This window comes from Gopherus evgoodei, chromosome 2, assembly GCF_007399415.2.
Source record: "Gopherus evgoodei ecotype Sinaloan lineage chromosome 2, rGopEvg1_v1.p, whole genome shotgun sequence".
Taxonomy (NCBI): Eukaryota; Metazoa; Chordata; order Testudines; family Testudinidae; genus Gopherus; species Gopherus evgoodei.
This window is the reverse complement of record NC_044323.1, coordinates 15,342,509-15,363,193: the sequence shown is the minus strand read 5'-3', so window position 1 is coordinate 15,363,193 and position 20,685 is coordinate 15,342,509. Positions and strand designations below refer to the sequence as shown.

Genomic DNA, 20,685 nt, shown 5'->3' with positions numbered 1-20,685 from the left:
TTTTTGTATTAAAACAGACACTCTGCGTGCGTCTCTCTGATGTGTCTGGATTTCCCCTACCGATGTGTAAGGAGCACATGTGTGTATTAAACATCACACACGCAGTCTGTCGGAAGGAATGACAGCTCCGCGCACCTTGGGCTACATTCTGCTCTCCACTCCTCGGCTGTAAATGTGGATTAACTCCAGCTGATTTAATCTGGTTTACAGGGGTGCAAACGAGAGCAGAATGTGCTCCCCGTGTCCGGATCCAGGTACGTGTTTGCTTAGCCCTGTCTGTGTGTACACAGCGCCGATCCCCCCTTGGTGCGGCTCCCTGGGAGCCGCCCGCAGTCTCGGCGGTGATGAGCGCACTGGGTGTCACGCTCCGAGCCCCGTCCGAGCTCCTGGGCTCCGCACTTTCCCCGCAGCCGCCGCCAGCCCGGCAGAGGCAGCGAGCCCGTGAGGTCAGCGTCGGCGGCGCGTCGCAGGGGTGTCTGTGCTGTGGGACGATCGCTGGGCGGCCGGGCGGGCCGGGCAGGCGCAGTGTGGGGCCCGCGGGGGGAGGAGGGTGAGTGGCTCTGTGTCTATGTGTCGCACTGACGGGGGTTACACACCAGGGCAGCCGCCGCCGCCGCCGCACCGGGATCTCTCGCCAGCCGCAGGCCCCGGGCTTCCCCTCCGTCCTCCTTTCCCCAAGTAAACTTCCTGCTCCCGGCCCGGCCGGGAAGGGAAGGGAGCGGGGCCCGGCCGGACTCTGCCCCCGGCACACACAGCTGGAGCTGTCAAAACTTCCTCTCTGCCTCGGCCCCTGGCGCCGCCCGCCCTCCTCCGCCCCGGGGGCGCCGCCAGGGGGAGGGCGCCGCGTACAATGAAGCGGCGGCCGCCGCCGCAGCCGGGCAGCGCAGGAGCCGGAGCAGCCGCTTGTTCCGGGGCCCTCTGAGCTGGGCGCCCCGCCGCGGGAGTGCCCGTGTGTCTCCCCCCCCCGCCCCCTGGCGAGCCCGCTCCGCGGGGCGGTTATTGTGCGTGAGCCCCTTCCCCCCTCCTTCCCCCCGGCCCTCCAGATGCCGCTCCCCCTGCTACCTGCGCTGGTCGGCGGCGGCTGAGGCCAGCGATGCGAGGCGGAGGTGGAGGAGGCGGAGGTGAGGCGGAGAGGCGCATCGGCAGCAGGAGGAGCATCGGGATCCTCATCGCCACCCTCCTCCTCATCCATGTGTCTCTCTCGTCCTGCTGACTAGGATGTCAACGGAGGACAAGAGTCTAGTCGGGGGGGTGGCGGAGCCCCCCGAGCCCGGAGCTCCCCCCCCAGCAGCAGCCACAGACAAAAGACCTAGGGGCCGGCCTCGCAAAGATGGCGCTTCCCCTTTCCAGAGAGCCAGAAAGAAGTAAGTTCGGAGCGTGTGGGAGAGGCAGCGGGGCAGGGGGCCGGCGGCGCTGGGAGAGCTGTCAGCAGAGGCTCGCTCCTCAGCGCCCCCTCCCCTCTGCCCAGGGCCATTTTGGGAGGGGCCCTTCTCTTCTCACCTCTTCTTTCTTCTCCTCCTCTGCCCGTTGCCCTCTCCCCTCCTCCCTCACTGCTCTCTCCTTCTTCACCTTTGGCCTCCTTCTTCTCTCCTTCCTTTTCACTTCTCCCTTCCTTTCCTCCTCCCCCCTTTCTCTCCCCCTTTCCCCAGCCGTGCCCCTGGACCCCTCTCCTCTTTCCCTTTCTTTTGCACCTTCCCTCTGCTCTTCTTGGGTCTATCTCCTCCTCCAGGGCCCTCGCTTGCCCCCTATTTCAGCTTGTCCCTTGGTGTCTTCTGGCTGTTCCTTTGGGGCTTGATTTTAAAGGAAGGATTGATCTAGCCCTAACTAGATGACCCTAAAAACATCTCTCTCTATGCAGACACACACGCAGAAGTTTAGACAGCAATTTCCTGCAGCCAAACCAGCCTCGGAGTGTGTTTGAAAGTGGAAGCTGCTTTCTCCCTGGAGCTGTCAAATAGCCTCAGACGGGGCTGGTGGCCGGGGGGGAGGGGGGGTGTAAGGTAGCAGGCACAACAGGAGGATGGTTGGGAAGATTGTGGTGTTTTGCGTTGTCGTTTGCTGTCGCCGGTTTGCTCCTTTCTCTGGTCCCTGCTCTTCTCACGCTTCAGGCGGAACTGAATGTGCACCGTACACTTTTAGCAAACTAAGGCAGGCTGCCCCTTGCAGCTGCGTCAACTATCAACAGCGGATCTCAGCCAAACCTAGGGAGCGCGTTGGAGTGATCTGCTGCGTCCATATGTGGTGCAGGTGGACTGTGGACTATGTTTGGTTTTAAATGGAAAGTCCCTTTTGTGGCGCGTTTGGGTGCGGGTCAGGAATGCCTCTAACGTCCATGTTCTGCTGTGTGCACTAACAGATACTCTGACAGTGTATGAGTCAATGAGGACCTCATAACTTTGTGCTCATTTTCATGATGACAATGTGCTGTACATAACACAGTTTCATGGAATATTGCAAAGTATTTACCTTTAATAACTAATGAGAATGTGGTTCAGACGTTGAATGTTGTTAGCACACACAAATGTATGTCCATTAACACATAAAACAGTTTTTATAATTACACATATGTTACATGCATAGTGCACCAAAACTGATTCATCAGTTAGGAGCATCACATGAGTTATAGCAAATAAATATGGCATGTTTTACCTACATTTTTCATAATACTAATGTGTGTGAGGTGTATTAGAGAGACAAGGTGGGTGAGGTAATATCTTTGTCTGGATCAATTTCTGGCTCTGTTGTGAAGCAGGAGTCCAAAAGGCCTCATTCCCATTGTCACAGAGAGTGCTACCTATGGACCAACCACATTCAGTTTTGGTTGTTAATGAGAGCCCCTCTAGGATAAAAGTAGAATAAACCTGTTTGCTACTATTTTTAATTATGTTTATGTTCTAAATGTAATGAACTATATAGGCTGTGGACCATGTTGCAGGCTTAAGGTTTTAGTGTTTTATTTTTTAAGGGTCACGGTCAACTTGACATCTAGTCAATTTAAAACAAAAATGTTTTGTTAAAACTAGTTTACTAAATCTTCCCCTGAATCTCCCAGTCAGTTTTTGTAGCTTTATAATGAAAGACCTTACACAAATAACAGTGGAAACTAACTGTATATGGGAAACTGTGAAACTGACTTTATACAAAATGCTATTAAGTGCATAAAATAAACTGAACGCAAAGAGGAAAATATTTTTGTGTGATCATTCAGTTGTGACAATCTTCTATGTTATTTGTAATAAGTAAATACATTTTTTTAGATAAAAGTTGGATTCGGTTTTGGGGTTTTGTTTTCTGTTGCTCATAGTTTACTTTAGAGGCTTTCTAACTTTGACTGTCTGGTTTTAGTGTGGCTATGTCTTCTAGTAGCATTTAAATCATGACCCCATCCCTCTTAAATCTTTGTGTTTTATTAAAATAACACAGATTTTTCCCATAGTGGACGTTTGAAGTGGTTAGCAGTCCTTGCTATTGTTAAGTATCGGGGTAGCCGTGTTAGTCTGTATCCACAAAAAACAACAAAGAGTCCGGTGGCACCTTAAAGACTAACAGATTTATTTGGGCATAAGCTTCCACCAGACTCCTTGTTGTTCTTGCTATTGCTGTTTGTGTGCAGCTCAGTTCTAGACCAGAAGGGACCATCATGATAATCTAGTCTGACCTCCTTTACTTTGCAGGCCACAGAACCTCACTCACCCACCCACTGACTCCTATCACAAGCCCGTAACCTCTGCCAGAGTTACTGAAGTCATCAAGGGAATGGATCTCTTGATGATTACCTGTTCTGTTCATTCCCTCTGGGACACCTGGCATTGGCCACTGTTGGAAGACAGCATATTGGGCTAGATGGACCTTTGGTCTGACTCAGTGTGGCCATTCTTATGTTCTCTAATCATGATTTAAAGACTTCAGTCTTGCATTCAGTACTGATTCATCTGTTTTACCCTTGTATTTGAATACTTCTTCCAGTTTTATTTGTACATATAACATCTAGTTACGTGTGAAGCACTTGAGTTATTTTTACAAAAATAGTTTTATAATGAAATTCTGAATGCTGTTTACTCATGCCTATATGTCTGTGTAGCTACAGAATATTAAAAAGTAAACTAATTTAATTAAATATTTTTTAAAATACCACAATTTGTGGAAAAGCTAAGTTTAAGATCATCTGTATACTTTGTGAACAGTGAAATCTAGTGTAATTTCTTTCTCAATTATATTTCTAGTGTTAAAGGGAGACTGACAGTCAGTTTTAAGGAGAAATCAAGAAAACGTTTTCTAAACCTTACAAAAATATAAATACTTATATATAAAATGTGTACCAGTGCATGAGAGCCAGAAAATAAAACTAGCTAGAGACAAAAGTGAAACTGCTTTTCATTAGCTTTATGTAAATCACATGAATTGTGTGAGTGAAATACAAAAAGTAAACAGACAGTTCAAGTTGTTTGTTTTTTCCTCCACAATTTTAATATTACTGTATCTGACTTGATGCTGCAAACTGATCCTTGCACGAGGACTTCAGTCTGAGTATGGAAAGTTTTCATGATTGTGGCCTAAAGTAGTGTTGTAACACAAGGAATCAACATTTCTAAAAATAGGGTTTTGGTGTTGGTAGTAGTTTTGTAGTGTATCACTGATCCGATGAAGACTGGACTGTTTTTAATCACCAGTGGTTCTGTAAAGAGCAGTTTCTTTTAAATTATACTGTTTCAATGTTTAAACCAGTCTAATATCTTTCAATGTTAAAATTAGCTATGCAGATGAAAAACAAACATTGAGTGAAAATAAAGTTTCCATTTTTTGTATGATTGCTTAGCTATGTCTTCCTCCTCTCTCCCATGCTTTCCAGTTGGATTAATATGTCTCTTGTAAATCAGATAATAGAGCATATGTCTGAGCATGTTCTGTACCATAATCACATGTCTAAGTCACTGTTAGCCAGTCAGATTGTTCAACCACTGTATCCCATTATGGAAAACGTTCCATTGGATATTCAGTCTAAGTAAAAGCAGCTAAGAGTCCTGTGGCACCTTATAGACTAACAGACGTTTTGGAGCATGAGCTTTCGTGGGTATTCACCACGAAAGCTCATGCTCCAAAATGTCTGTTAGTCTATAAGGTGCCACAGGACTCTTAGCTGCTTTTACAGATCCAGACTAACACGGCTACCTGATACAGTCTAAGTAATGATATAAATAGGAGCACAACATTAAAACAGCATAGCAAAAGTAAAAGAATTTATGAGTTAAAGGTGCTGCCTTTAAAGAACAATACTTGAATAATACTCAATTAGTATTATTTCACCTCCTTGTTGACATGGTTTCAAATGGATGATTGAGTTAAGACAGTTTTTCATTTTCATGTATAAGGTTTGCCCCCGTGAGATGCTCAGAACCCTCAACTCTTCACAAATGTAGGCCCTTTATTTATTTTTATGGGAGCACAGAAATTGCCATACTAGTAGAGATTTACGTAGTTCTATCTAAACTGGCATCCTGCCTCTGGCAGCAGCACTACCTGATGTGTCGTAAAAAGACTAAAAATCCTCATAGTGCACCTAGGCATTGTGCCATGTTCTGTATAAGAAACATGGGAAGTTGTTTATAGGTGATGAAGAAGGAATTGTTATACACTGTGAAGGAGGGACTCATCAGTTTTCAGTACCTTGAGAGTTTCTGCTTGTAGAGAAGTATATCAGAACAGCTTTTCTGATGATGTCATCTGAGGATGTGGCAGAATTGAATGTATATGTGAATAATATTTCCTGGGGACTATATCTTAGGTGAATAGTTATTTATTATTATCTGTGTAAGTGGCAAAAGAACTTCATTAATGAACTGTTAAGGTTGCCTGGTGACAGCTTGTACCCTTCCAGAACATCAAGTTCAGTGAAACTCAAACTTCTGAAAATCAGGGAATACAGAATTAAGATAAATGCCCATTGAACCTTGACTCCGCCCCCTGGTGTTGGCAGTCGCCACTGGAAATTATCTGCATGCATTCCAGCTGCATTCACCTTGTTAGGTGTAGCTGTATTGAATGGTGGAGGAATAAATTGGAGTAGCATGGAAGAGTTGCATTCATGATATGAGAGATCCGGGTCTAAGTACCCCCATGTGTGCAATTGAAGGAAGGAGATGTGTGTGCACCCTGAGGAGCCAATCTGCATCATCTCAATACAGAATTATGTAGGTTATAATCGGTAGCAGGGCACTGGGTCTTCTTGCCCTGGCTAGTGTCAGTAGTGAGGTGGAACATGAGAGCAATCTGCGGATTCAATGATGAATACGAGAAAGTGTAGGTTTAAGCGGTATCCTCTGTGTTTAATTTCATAAGTGTGGTATTCTGTCAGGTGAGTAGGCTCAGTGTTTGAGTGTAGGGCAAATGCAAGTAATCCTTGTTCATTACAGTGAAAAGGCAGAGTGTGAGTATGGGCATATTGGAGCTTTGCTCAAAGAGGGTGAGTTAAGGTTGTGTGGGCGTTTGTTTACCTTACCTCTGTGTTTCCTGGTTTTCAGATGTTTGAGTTTTGCTGAACTTGATGTTCTGGAAGGGCACAAGCTATAACTGGACAACCTTCTCTGTATTAATGAAGATTTTTTTGTCATTTAACTTCATACTTTTTTTAAACAGGAAGAGAAATGTTGATAGGAGTTAGTGGTCATTTAAATCACCTGGGTTTGCAGTTGATAAGCTACTGTGGCTAGGTAATAATCTAAAGACATAGCTTTTATATAGTGCTTGTCATGAGTAGCTCTCAGAAAACTTTACATCATTATCCCCACTTTACAGATGGAAAATGGAGGCACGGAAAGATAAAGTGACTTACCCAAAGTCACCTAGCAGGCCAGCGGCAGAGCTGGGAATCAAGTCCAGTGGTCTTTCTACTAGGCAACACAGTTGCTGTGTGATTATTCAGTACTCCTCCCCTGTCCTCTACATATTGTAGTGGAATGGGGATAATGGTCCTGCTTTGAAATGTTTGCAGTGTGCATTTGGTAACAGGGATGATGAGAGATCAAGGATGAGATTTCTATGTCCCAAAACCATGACAGATTTATGACATGGTTGTTACATAACTTTAAGTGTGTGAGAGAAAAATGGTGTGTGTCTCTCTCCTTCCCCACACCTTGCCCCACCATTCCTTGTAACATGTAGCCTACCCCTGCATTTCCAGTTCACTCTTCCCTCCCCTCCCCATCCCACTAAACCATTAGTTGGCATTGTAGAAACTATTGATATGTAAGAAGTTGCTCCTCTTGTCTCCTGCCCTATGCTACTGAATTGCATATCCCAGGCATCAGCTTACTGAAGGGCCAGGTGTTACTTTAGTTATGTAGTCCAACCTGCAACCTGAGCAGGTCCTCACTCCTACCCACCTTTTTCTGGGACTCAAACCCCTGCTTCAGCCAGGCTTCCCTAGCCGTGCCCCAGGTCCACCCTCCTCCAAACTGGGTCCCTCCCTCATACACACTGGCCAGCCCCTCCACCCCAGATCCCAGCTATTCATTTTCTGGATTTCAGATGTTTAAACTTAATTTACCTTCATTCCCCCACCCCAGATCTCAGCCCACATGGAGAGGCAGGGAGAGAAGCTGAGACACACCCCAAGAGCAGAGTCCTCCAGATCTCAGAACATACAGTGGGCAGGGAGTGGGGCCCAGACTCCCACACAGAGGTGGGGCTTCCTGAGATCCCAAGAAGGGGAGAATTCAGAGCTGACATGCCTCCCACTCCATAACACCCCACTTCCTCTGCTACCGCTCATGTCCTTCCCCCTTGTTTTCTCCTTTCCCCCAATCCTCGCCAATCCCTACCTCTCCATTTTACCTGAGCCCACCAATCTCTCTTTCCGCTCCTGCCACCAATTCCCATTTATTCCTCTCCCCATAATACCCCCATCCCTCACCTCAGACCCAAACCTCTCTTCCTCATTACCCCCTGCTCGCATGCCCTACTCACCCTTCCCTTCCCCTCTCTCCAACAGAATTGTAATTTATTTAATTTTCAAAAATAATTTGTGTGCAGATTACATTTAAAAAAAAAACAACCCACAAACATACAGCAACAAAATAACTCCCCAATCCAACAATTTGACAGAGAGAGATTTTGTGCCAAATGTTCCCTTTCTCCCTCCCCAGAGCTGGACAGCCTCTACTATGTGGCAGGCATATCCATTCTTAGCTCTTCACACCAGTCGTAGGCCATGTACACATTGCAGCTTACGTCAGTATAAATTGTTGCACTGGGATGTGAATATGCCACCCCCGAGCAAAATAAGTTACACCGACCCAAGTACCAGTGTGGACAGCGCTATGTTGGCTGGGGAGCTTTTCCCGCCGACATAACTCCTGGTGCTCGCGAGGGCTGGAGTAACTTAAGCCGACAGGAAAGTTGTAAGCTCTGTAGTGTAGCCGTAGTCTTTGTGTGTTCTTAGTGCATGGTCTGAGCATGCCTGTTCTAAGTGTCCCATGGAGTGAGGATGGTTTCCCCAGATTGCCACTTACATCACATGAGGGCAGTAGGGAGAGACCACCCCAGATTCTGCCACAAAAGTTGCCCCTGCCCCTATTCTCCCACAGCCCCCTGCCACTTATCCCCATGTGCCCCACCCCCTTCTTCCCCAGCCCTTCTCACCTGTCCTACCACCCATCCCCATTTATTCCCCCCCCCCCCCCATCAGTGCAACCCTGAGGGACAGATCTTAGCAAATATGCCCTCTAACCTTCTCCAAGTTCCTGCCCATGGTTGGACTCAAACTGACACTGGCTCTGTCAGGTTTGAAGGACTACTGCTTATCCTCTTGAGCTATTAGGGTATGTCTACACTATGAAATTACTCCGATTTTACAGAATTCAGTTTTTGGCAACAGATTGTATAAAGTCTTCTGCCAAGCACCCATACTCTTTATTAATTGATTATAAAAATAGGGAGAGAACTGACAAGGTAGGCTGGGTGGGGTGTGTGAGGAGGGAAGGAAAAGGCCACTTCAAAACTTGTTGAATGACAGCCTTCTGTTGCTCGGGCTGTTCACTGGGGTTGAGTGGCAGGGTGCATGGAGCCTCACCCCTGCATTCTTGGGTGTCTGGGTGAGGAGGCTGTGGAACTTGGGGAGGGTGGTTAAACAGGGGTTGCAGCGGCACTCTGTGATCCTGCTGCCATTCCTGAAGCTCCACCAGATGCTGGAGCATGTCCGTTTGATCCCGCAGTAGCCTCAGCATTGCATCTTGCCTCCTCTGATCTTTCTGCTGCCACCTCTCATCTTGATCGTTCCTCCTGTCCTCACATTAATTGGCCACTTTTCTGTACTGTGATAATGTGTCCTTCCACACATTCAGATGAGCTCTTTCATTGCGGTTCGACTGCAGGATCTCAGAACATTTCATCGTGCATGCGTTTTTTCGCCGCCTTATCTGAGAGAGCCTTTGGGAGGGAGGCTTGAAAAATTTGCAGCTGCGGGAGGGGAAAAAAGAGAGAAGTATTTGAAAAGATACATTTTACGGAACAATGGGTATACTCTTTCACAGTGAACAACATTATTCACTTTACATAGCACATGTGATTTCGGTACAGGGTCATTTTTTGCATCTTATTTTGAGTGCCTGCTGCTCTAGTGTTAGAGATCACAGATGCAGGGCTGGGCAACAGAATTCGGCTTGCAGTCAGCCATGGTAAGCCATAGTCTTTCAGCTTCTGCAACCTTCATAGAAGCAGCACCTTCCTTTCCCATACCAAGCAAAGCCCGTTGAGTGCTGCTGTTTTCGTGTTAACGTGCAGCAGCAGAAACCAAACTAATCCCCTCATCCAATTCTCTGGATGATCACTTTACCCCTCCCTCCCGCTGCGTGGCTGGTATCAGGGAAGATCCCTGCTAGCCAAATGCGAACAGCTCAATGCCAATGGCCCCCGCCCTTCACCGCTTGGCTAACTGTGGGGAGGATTTCTTTTCAGCCACAGGCAAACAGCCCAGTAGGAACGGCCACCTCTGAATGTCCCATTAATTAAATTCCCGTATTTCAACCAAGTTACTGTGAACGATATCACTCTCCTGAGGATAACACAGAGAGATAAAGAGCGGATGTTGCTTGAATGCCAGCAAACACCGGGACCATACGCTGCCAGGCTTGTCATGCAATGATACCAGATTACTTCCTACTAGCAAGGCATGGTAAAGTGTCCTACAGTGGAGGACAGAATAAGGCTACTCTCCCCAGAAACCTTCTGCAAAAGAGTTTTAGAGTACCTCCAGGAGAGCTTCATGGAGATGTCCCTGGAGGATTTCCGCTCCATCCCCAGACATGTTAACAGACTTCCAGTAGCTGACTGCGAATGCATCCCAAGTCCTCAGAGCAAATTAATAATTAAGCTTTTAAACCGTGTATTATATGTACAAAGGTACACTCACCAGAGGTCTCTTCTATGGGTTCATATCGCCTTGGGAGGGTTGGGAGGTTATTTCAGTCAGGGTGAGAAGAAGATCCTGGCTGTTGAGGAGAACGGTGTGCTGTGTGCTCTCCTCAAGCTTGTCCTCTCCTCTTCCTCCTCATCTTTCCCATCTGCTAAATCTTCAGGCATGGCTGAGAGTACCCCTTCCTCAGAATCCATGGTCAGGGTGGGGTAGTGGTGGCGGCCCCCTCTGGAATTGCACACAGCTCAGCGTAGAAGCGGCATGTGTGCGGCTCTGCCCCAGAGCGTCCGTTTGATTCTTTGGTTTTCTGGTAGGTTTGTCTGAGCTCCTTAACTTTCATGCAGCACTGTGTTGAGTCCCTGTTGTGGCCTCTCTCCATCATGCCCTGGAGACTTTTTCAAATAAACTGGCATTTCATCTTTTGGAACGTAGTTCTGATAGCATGGAATCGTTTCCCCATACAGCGATCAGATCCAGTACCTCCCATGCAGTCCATGCTGGAGCTCTTTTTCAGTTCTTGGACTGCATGGTCACCTGTGCTGAGCTCGACTGGCCAAACAGGAAATGAGATTCAAAAGTTCGCAGGGCTTTTCCTGTACACCTGGCCAGTGCATCTGAGTTGAAAGTGCTGTCCGGAGCGATCACAATGATGCACTGTGGAATAGCTCCTGAAGGCCAATACCGTTGAACCGGCAATATTGATTTCAGTGCTAATCCCCTCTTTGGGGAGGAGTACAGAAATCGATTTTAAGAGCCCTTTATGTCGAAGTAAATGGCTTCGTTGTGTGGATGGGTGCAAGGTTAATTCGATTTAATGCTGCTAAATTCGACCTAAACTCATAGTGTAGACCAGGATTTAGTGTAAAAATTTGAAGGCGAACAATCCTGTTAACTCCTCTGCCTGCACATGCTCAGTATAATCAATTCGTTGCCAGAATAAGAGAAGCAAAATATTTTTGAAATAATGTTTTAATTTGATTTCACCCAAAGGGATGAACCAACCCTCGAGTGATTTTGGTCCTGGTGAAATGATCTGAATCTGAGCCCTGATTTGATCTTTGTGAGCAAAAAAAAAAAAAAAAGATTCTTTTAATCTTTCCTTTTTTTATCAACTTTAAGGAAAGTCTTTTTTTCCCCTGGGGACTTTATCTTGGGACCCTTTGGTCAAATTCTTCAAATTTGGATCACTACTTCTTTATATGGCTGATGTAAATGTAGAGCAACAACTATAATTGTACATTTAGATGGTTAAGCTAGATAATTGCGTCTGGAGTAGCAGAGTGTATTGCTGTGATGCCTTCTTTGTATTTGTGAATTGGGCATTGAGTGTTCTATGATCTGTTCTGGGTGACTACAGTTATATGCTGGAGAGTCTTTAGTTTTCCATTTGTGCAGCAAGTATCCGCATCTGCCATGATTTGCATTGATACAGTTTAGGGTTTGTCATAAACAGATAGCTAAGGGTTAATGTCTCTTTCACCTATAAAAGGGTTAACAAACAGTAACCTGAAACACCTGACCAGAGGACCAATCAGGAGACAAAATACTTTCAAAACTGGGTGGAGGGAAGTTTGGGTGTGAGTTCTTTGTTCTTCTCTCGGAGGGTCTGAGAGAGACCAGACATTACTACAAGCTCTCTTAAGTTTCTTTTCATAGAGTAAGTAAAACAGGCGGTTTAGGCTTTTTAATTGTTTTAACTCTATTTGCAATTGTGAATCTGGCTGGTTAACTTTTATATATGTAGTTGCTGGGAATATTTTGATTTGTATTGGTACTGGTGGGAAAGTCTCTTTCTGGTGTCTATAAGCTATAAGACCCTGTAATATTTACATCTTGAAGTTACAGAGATAATTCTTTACTTTTTCCTTTCTTTTATTAAAAGATTTCTTTTTAGAGAACCTGATTGATTGATTTTTCTCTGTTTCCCTTGTTTTATCCCAGGGGATTGGGATAACTCACCAGGACGGGTGGAGGAGATAGGGAGTGATAAAATCTCTCTCTGTTTTCTTTGAATCTGTTTGCCTCTTTGAGGAGGGGAAGGGAGATGCTTCTCTGTATGGTGATTTAAGAGGTTAGATCAGTATCTCAGAATAGCCCAGGGAGGGAAATTCTGGGAGGGGGAGAGGTGGGGGAATGGTTTATTTCTCCTTGTTTTAAGAACCCAAGGGATCTGGGTTCTTGGGGTCCCCAGGGAAGGTGGGGAGGTCAGAGTGCCCCAAAACACTATATTTTTGGATGGTGGCAGCCTATCAAATCTAAGCTGGTAATTAAGCTTAGGGAAATTCATGCTAGTATCTCATTTTCTGGACTCTAAGGTTCAGATTTGGGAAAGATTGCTAGGACAGGGTTGCCCATGAGCTTTGTGCGAGATCGAAGCCAGGGATCTTCTGCATTGGTTCTTTCACAGTGTTTATTTGTGACTCCTTGTGAATTCCATTCTGCTTACCAAAGTTCATCAGGATTGAAGTTGCATTGTTGAAAATTAAATGTGTGGGTCCAAAACGGCTTATGTGACTTCAAGCAGTGGTGAGGGACGTTGTTATGGTCCTGGTGGCTGGGAAGACGTTCATTTTCCACAAATCTCTGGAATTCCCAAAGGATTGTGGCATTGCGGCGAATGGATGGGGGAGCAATGTGCGACAGCACTGGCAGCCAAAGTGTTGGGGTTAACGTGAGGGTTCCAGTGATGCGTTTCATTGCAGTGTTTAGTTGGACACCAAGTTGAGTATGGCTACTTCTGGCCTACACTGGCCCAGCACAGTACTCAGCAACAAAGTACACAAGGGCCATCACTGACATCTGTAACACTGATGATTCCCAGTTTGTGCTTGCCAGTTTCTGGGCCAGGTTGACCATTACTTTATCTTGGCAGCTGCCTTCTTCAGATTATCATGGAAGGTTAGTGTGTGATAGGTTAGAGTGGGGTCATGTCGCACAGTGTTGCCACAGAAGGTCACTTTCAGGGTGCACTTAGTGTTTCTTTTATCAAGATGGAATGCAGTGACTGTTTGTTTTGTGGGGATTTGGCTTGAGCCTCTATTTCCATAAATATTCCTCCATGGTGCTTAGGTCCTGTTCAAGGTGGACTTGATGTCGCTGAAGGTAGCTGTTTGCATTGCCAGGGCAAGGTCATCTGCATATACAAATCTGTGAGTTTGTGACCGAACATCAATTAATGACCTCCTGGTCTTCAGAGCAACAACTCAAGCCACCATAATAGTCCTCTTCAGGGCCAAGTAACACTCCAGATAGATTCTGGAACAAGGCTCCTCCAACTTAACAGTGAGGATCTTTCCCGGACGAAGTGTGAGCATCTGGCATAACGCTGGTGTCCTGACGCTCCAAGAAACCCATATCTGTAATGATCAGTAGGCCAGATGCTGCTGTATCCATGGTTACAACCTCATGATTAGCCACTACTATCTGAAATATGGCCTGACCATATACATGAAGAACACCATCATGGATTTTGATGTTTTCCCCCCCAACTGAAAAAGAAGCCACCTACACAACTGTCACCAGGGTAGGGGAGCTGCACAATGTGTATAAAGCCCCTAATTCAAAATAACTGAAACCAGCACTCCCAAGAGCACTAATCCCAGCCCTATACATTGGTGGTTTTAACAGCACCACACTATATGGGGTTATGAAGCTGATAGTAAAGACCTTTCGGACAGGATGTCTGCGGAAGGTCTGCAACTGATCTTCAATCCAAATAGCAATCAGCTTTCCACTCTGCTTGCTGGCAACATGATTACATCCTGGACCTCACCATTTGGATCACTAACAAAACCTTATTCCTTTGTGAGGTATACCAAATTTCAGGGCAATCTGATTCACTGTACAAATTTTAGAAGACTTAGAGTTGAGATTTAAACAGAAAGCTGTTCTTAACCGTAACTATAGAGCTCTTGCTCTGCTATAATTATGCTTGTACCTAGAGGCCATGACCCCGTTGTGTTAGACACTGTCTAGACAGGTAACACAAAGATGGTACTTACCCAAATGACTTTACAATCTAAATGTTAAGACAAGACAGCAGGTGGCTAGGAGAAGGAGATTGGAGTGATGAGAGCATACGAGAACAATGAGGCAGTTATGAACAATGGTGCCTAGCCATAAGCAGTGGTGCCTACCCATTGTCAAGTGTTTTCTAGACATCAAGGTATAAAGTGGATTTTAAAGAGAGTTTTAAAGGGAGTAATGTAGTGACCTTAAGTATTTTTACAGAAATCTTCTTCCATGCATATGGGGTGACATCAGGTAGAATATGATGGTATTTGTCTGAAAATTTGACAAACGGACAATTAAAGGTACTATTGCAGGAGTAATGGCAGGATTTAGGTAGATGATAGGTAGAGTCAGAATATCCATGAAGGGCCTTAAAGTGAAGGCAAGTAGTTTGTGCATGATGTGGTAGAAAAGAGGGTGCCCATGGAAGGATAGAAAGAGAAAGATGTTGAGTTCAAAGCAGTGAGTCAGGAAGAAGATTTTTGCAGTGGCCTTTGGTATGGATTTAAGAGGTGGCAAGATTGTATTTGTCAAGGCAAGAGAGGAGGAGGAGGAGGTTGTGATAGCTGAGAAACAAAATGATGAAGGCCTGGAAAAGAGTTTTTTAGCTATGTGGAAGGAGAGGAAAGGCTGGATCTTGTTGAGATTGCACAGAAGAAAGCAGCAAAACATGACCTTTATGTATGAGTCTGGAAAAGGATCTTAGTTAAGAATCACATCCATGTGATGGCGGTGGTGTTTTCCATAAAAGGGGAAAAGGTTGGTGACAAAGATCAAGAACTCAGTTTTGGTCTTGTTGAGCTTGTGTTAACAGCTGGATATCCATGAAAAGTTGTAAGAATAATACTGTATAGGTCCAGTAAGACTCTTGAGTAGTAGTTTTATACAGTAGAACTTTGTTAATCTGCCCACACTGTAATTAGTACAAAAGTGTTTCTCTCGCCACTTCATAGTAAAGATTTAGTAGCCAAATCCTGCAGTGAGGATTCGTTATGGTGGTGATAGTTGTGACTGCATAGATAAGCTGTATCCAGACTTCCCTTCAAAACCCTGTTTTCAACATTTATCTAACTTTTGATTGGAGTAAGAGATTTTTATTTATTTACTTTGTAATGTTATGCTTAAAATAGGGTCTGAAAAGATCTTTTCCAGAGACTTCGAAAAGTGTTTGATTTAAAAATGCTTATGCATGCTACTTAATTTAAAATTATTTGAATTACTACTTATTTTGGCCCACGTTTGCAGCACTAGGTTTTCAAAAGTCCAAGATTTCACATATGCAGATAGTTTTTCAGACACACTTGCACAGAATGTTTGCCAGAAAATAATTATGTAAGAATCTTTTTCATTACTTTGACTGCAGTCTGCATCAGGGTAGGCCAGCATTCAATGATATACATGTCCGTTTCAGAAGAGCCGTAATGCAGTTCTACATTTTCTCTTTGTAGATTAACTATGTTTCTTTGGCTCATCCTCTGCCCTCCACTCGATGTACCATTCAGACCCCTGATTTCCCCTGCCTTACTTGGGCTTTTTTACATTTGTAAATGTTAATTTTGAACATTAATTTTTTTTTAAATGTGTAACTTCAAAAAATGTAGGAGTTGCAGAGCAACATGGGGGAAGCCAGGACTGCTGCCTGGCAAGCTTGGAATCCTTGTATGGGTGGAAGGCCAAACTTTGTGCATCCATTGCATGGATAAGACTTAAGGATCTAAGCTTTTGATTCTCAATTATGAGTGGAACTTGTGTAGTGGATGAATAAGAAGATTGTTGTATATGTTGGTGGTTTTGTAACTGTTTTGTTTCATGAGCAGAGTTGTTAGGATGCGTATTAGTGTGAATTGTTTTTATTTGTATGTGTGCATGAATTTGGTGTTAAGGTTGGGACCAGAGTTATTTATGTAATCGTGATTTATGATTTCCATAGTTTTGAAAGTTTGGGTTGTTTTAAATGATGTGTTATTAAATCTTTGAAACTGTAGTTAACAACATTAACTGTTTATTGAATGTGTAGTAATATGTTGAGCTTCTACAGCACCTCTTCTCAAGTATCTCAAGGAGGTTGACCGACGTTAAGGGGTTAGGGCAGGAATAGTCAATTTTTTATCAAGGTCCAAATTTCTTGGCCACAGTAAAGTCAAGATCCAGACTCCAGAGGAACATTTTTTACACCACAATAATGATAATAATAAGGGCAAGTCTACACTACAAAATTAAGTCAACCTAAGTTAGGTTGACATTCAGCCACTGCAGTAATTACTGCTGTTTTTTGTGTTCACACTATGCCCCCCCTCTGTTGGTGGCACATGTCCTCACCAAGAGCACTTCCACCGATTTTAACTGACAACATGGAGCATTGTGAGGCACTGACAGCCCAGAACTTCGTCAGCCCCATGGCAGTGAGGCTCTGGCAATCAGCGCTGCACTTACCTCGCCTGTTGCTGCCTTTCACAGTACTGGCAGTCAAAGGCAGCCACAGGCGACGTAAGTATAAGTGAATAAAAAGATTTCGCCATCTATTCAAATGTGTCTGGCAGTCCAGATTTGGCCTATGGTCTGGCTATTGACTACACCTGGATTAGGCATTCCAACACCCTGTGTAAAAGGGATGTGTTAGCCCCTTGGTCACAAAGGAAAACTGTGGTAGAAGTAGGACTAGAACCCCAGGGTGTGTTTGCACTACAGGTGTTGCAGTGGCACAGCTGCCCCACTGCGGCTATACTGCTGCAGTGTAGACACTTACTATAGCACAGAAGGGGTTTTTCCAGTGCTGTAGTAAATCCAGCTCATTGAGAGGTGGTACGTTGATCTAGTGGCATCTGTAGCGGGAGTTAGGTCAACCTAACTACATTGGATAGAGTGTGAAATTTTTCACAGCCCAGAGTTATATAGCCAGGTTGACCTAAGTTTTAGGTATAGACCAGGCCCCAGTCTCCTGACTTCCGGTCTTTGATTCAGCCACAAGACCATCATTTCACCATGTGTCCTATGACATGGGAGATTCTTTAAGAAAATGCTAGACTTCTTCAAGTTATACTAACAAATATACTGTGGTACATTTATTAATACATTATGAAATATCATCAGTTATTAAAACTATACTACATTTGTCAAAATAACAAAGAACATTTTGTGATACAGTATCTTTGCCTTTTTTTAGTTTGCTCACTTACTGAACTGAATTAGTAAGTAACATGCAACAGAGGCCTCCCAGTCACTAGTAAAAATGAGCGGGTTTCTACTGTATTTCAATAATTATCTCCTGAACTATTAAAATCTAATAATATGCTTTAGATTTTTCACTGCAGTTACTAGAGAGATGGCATGAGGCATCACCATTCATATTGTGGTTCAGTCATTGCTTAGTTCATCAGATGATGATGTAATAAAAAATCAGTTTTGTCATTTGCTGCAGTGATCACTCTGGAAATGAGTTTCTAAGAGCACTAGTGTTTTCTTGTAAAATAAATTTAAACTGGATAGAGAAGAAACATAATTTTAAATTTTAGGACATCTATTTAAAAACATAGACAATGATGAGTAATGCACTCAGACTGAAACATGTGAGTTGTTCTTTAACTCAGTCACATGGTACTTTGAGATTGCAGCTCCTAAGGAACTTTGGAGAAGTTCCTATAATTCTGAGCCGTGTTGTATTTGTTGAGTTATTTGATTAAAAAAATTGCAATGCTATAGTATAAATAGTGCATATTAGTGAGTAGTGTCCGCTGTTTTGGGAACTCTTTTATAATCAACTATGTGCGCTACAGTACCTAGGTATAATAGAACAAGTAAAGGTTAGACCTAGCTCAGTTCAAAATATTTTTGCTTTTCGCACATTTATCTCTCTTCTTTAATTCAAAATGTATTTAAAAAAACAACTCCTCACACCTTATTGCAAGCCATCCCAACACTGTATGCAAGTGCTACTATGCAATATAATGCTTCTTATAAGATTCTAATTTTTGTTGGTTGGGACCCTCCTGTCTTGTCTTTTAAAAGGGCTATTCCAAAAGTGTGAGGATGCTTTTATGAGGTTTCTTTAATAATAAAAGTTAACTTGGTACGTGTCATAATTAGCTGGTATCAGGAAGAAATTGAATGTAGAAGCAATTTACTTCTTCCTCTTAGTTATTTGTATATCCTACTCATGACTGTGATATCTACCACCACATGACATCCCAAAAAGAAAAGGTGTTTTTCATAACATTATGTTCCCTCCCTTGTTTCTGCCTGTCTTTCCTCTTGTTAGTGTGCATCTTCTCTGCTGCCACATCCTTAGTTTCTCTCTTCTTCCTTTTTTGTATGAGAGCTTCGTGAGGGCTTCTAAGACTTTCTGTTTGTTTTCCTGTTCTTTTCTGTCTGGCTCTGTATCATGGTGACACACCTTCCTGCTGACAAGGACTTGGAAGCGGCTTCCTCCATAACCTAGCTACACTATCCCTTCAGTTGGTCTGAGGGGATGACTGAAGATCCATATGTGGCATTCCCTTCCATGCCCAAGCTTCTGATGATGCAAACTTTTAGGGGTGATCTGCACTGCAAAGTTAGGATGGCTTAACTACATCACTCAGGTCTGTGAACATTTCCACACCCTGTGCAATGTAATTAAACTGACCGAAGCCCTGGTTTAGACACCACTAAGGTGATGGAAGAATACTTCCGTTGACCTAACTACTGCCTCTTAGAAAGGTGAGTTTACTTCAATGGTGGAAGATTCCTTCTGCCACTGTTGTAATTGTCTACAGTGGTAGAGCTGCACTCCTGCAGCTGTGCCACTATAGCATTTCTAGTGCAGACATACCCTTAACAGGACGGAAGAATCGCATGCACTGCTACAGACTAGGGACCGAATGGCTAGGCAGCAGTTCTGCAGAAAAGAGCCTAGGGGTTACAGTGGACCAGAAGCTGGATATGAGTCGACAGTGTGCCCTAGTTGTCAAGAAGGCTAATGGCATTTTGGCCTGTATAAGTAGGGGCGTTGCCAGCAGATTGAGGGACGTGATCACTCCCCTCTATTCAACATTGGTGAGGCCTCATCTAGAGTACTGTGTCCAGTTTTGAGCCCCACACTACGAAAAGGATATGGAAAAATTGGAAAGAGTTCAGCAGAGGGCAACAAAAATGGTTAGGAGGCTGGAGCACATGACTTATGAGGAGAGGCTGAGGGAACTGGGATTGTTTAGTCTGCAGAAGAGAAGAGTGAGGGGGGATTTGATAGCTGCTTTCAACTACCTGAAAGGGGGTTCCAAAGAGGATGGATCTAGACTGTTCTCAGTGGTGGCAGATGACAGAACAAGGAGTAATGGTCTCAAGTTGCACTGGGGGAGATTTAGGTTAGATATTAGGAAAAACTTTTTCACTAAGAGTGTGGTGAAGCACTGGAATGAGGAGGTGGTGGAATCTCCTTCCTTAGAGGTTTTTAAGGTCAGGCTTGAAGAAGCCCTGGTTGGGATGATTTAGTTGGGGTTGGTCCTGCTTTGAGCAAGGGTTTGGATTAGATGACCTCCTGAAGTCCCTTCCAACCTGATATTCTATGTGCAAGTACAAGTCTTGGGAGTAGACTTGTTGAGGTCAGTGAAGCTGCTCATATGAGTAACGTTACACATCTGCCTGATGTTTGCAATATCAGAGCCTAAGGCTATGTCCACTGCAAAAAAGATGGTGTTTTTTTTTCATCAGCATGATAATTATCCTGCTGTAAAATCCTAGTGGAGATAAGGCACTGTAGTTTTTACTACAAGGTAGCTAAGTGAAGTCAACACTATATCCTTCCCATGGTTGACCTTGCCTAGCTACCTCGTGGTAAAACTGTAGTGCCATGTCTCCACTAGGATTGTACACTTGCATAGCTAACAAATGGCAGATACTTGTTGGAAAAAATGGGCCTTTGTTTGTCAGTGAAGTCATGGCCTAAGTGAGCTGCTGCTACAGTGGTCCTCTTCCCAGCAAAGCCAGAGTTTGAACTTGTTTCAAACTGCTTCCATCTGGGAAGTTCAGCTAAGGCAGAATGAGATGGTTCATTTATTAAGCAGTGTTTCACGCCGAGAGCACATTATACCTCTGCTTTATGAACTTCACTGGCTGCCAGTAGACTTCTGGGTGAGATACAGGTTGTTGTGTTTGACCTATACATGACGAAATGGTTTGGGACCTGCTTTACTGAAACAATGGCTGCTCTCCCCATGTGATACGGCAGCTGTGACCATCCATGGTGCTCAGACTTCATGCCCTCTGGTCAAAATGCAAAAGGGCTGGCAGCA

At 44.3% G+C, this 20,685-nt stretch overlaps 1 protein-coding gene and 1 long non-coding RNA gene across 15 annotated transcripts in view; one reads left to right on the top strand and one right to left on the bottom strand.

Moving 5' to 3' along the window:
* LOC115645426 overlaps window positions 1-1,221 on the bottom strand; it is a 34,848-nt gene extending 33,627 nt beyond the window's left edge. The window contains exon 1 of the long non-coding RNA XR_003998736.1: window positions 1,063-1,221. This is a non-coding gene — a long non-coding RNA (uncharacterized LOC115645426). The remainder of the gene's footprint in view (window positions 1-1,062) is intronic.
* KMT2C (lysine methyltransferase 2C) overlaps window positions 407-20,685 on the top strand; it is a 332,701-nt gene continuing 312,422 nt past the window's right edge. For 11 of the 14 annotated variants that reach the window (XM_030550055.1, XM_030550060.1, XM_030550059.1 and 8 more), the window contains exons 1-2: window positions 567-678; window positions 1,218-1,364. In XM_030550055.1, coding sequence (XP_030405915.1) covers window positions 569-678; window positions 1,218-1,364 — 257 coding nt within the window. In that variant the 5' untranslated portion in view covers window positions 567-568. The other 3 variants (XM_030550063.1, XM_030550061.1, XM_030550064.1) reach the window with 3 other exon arrangements.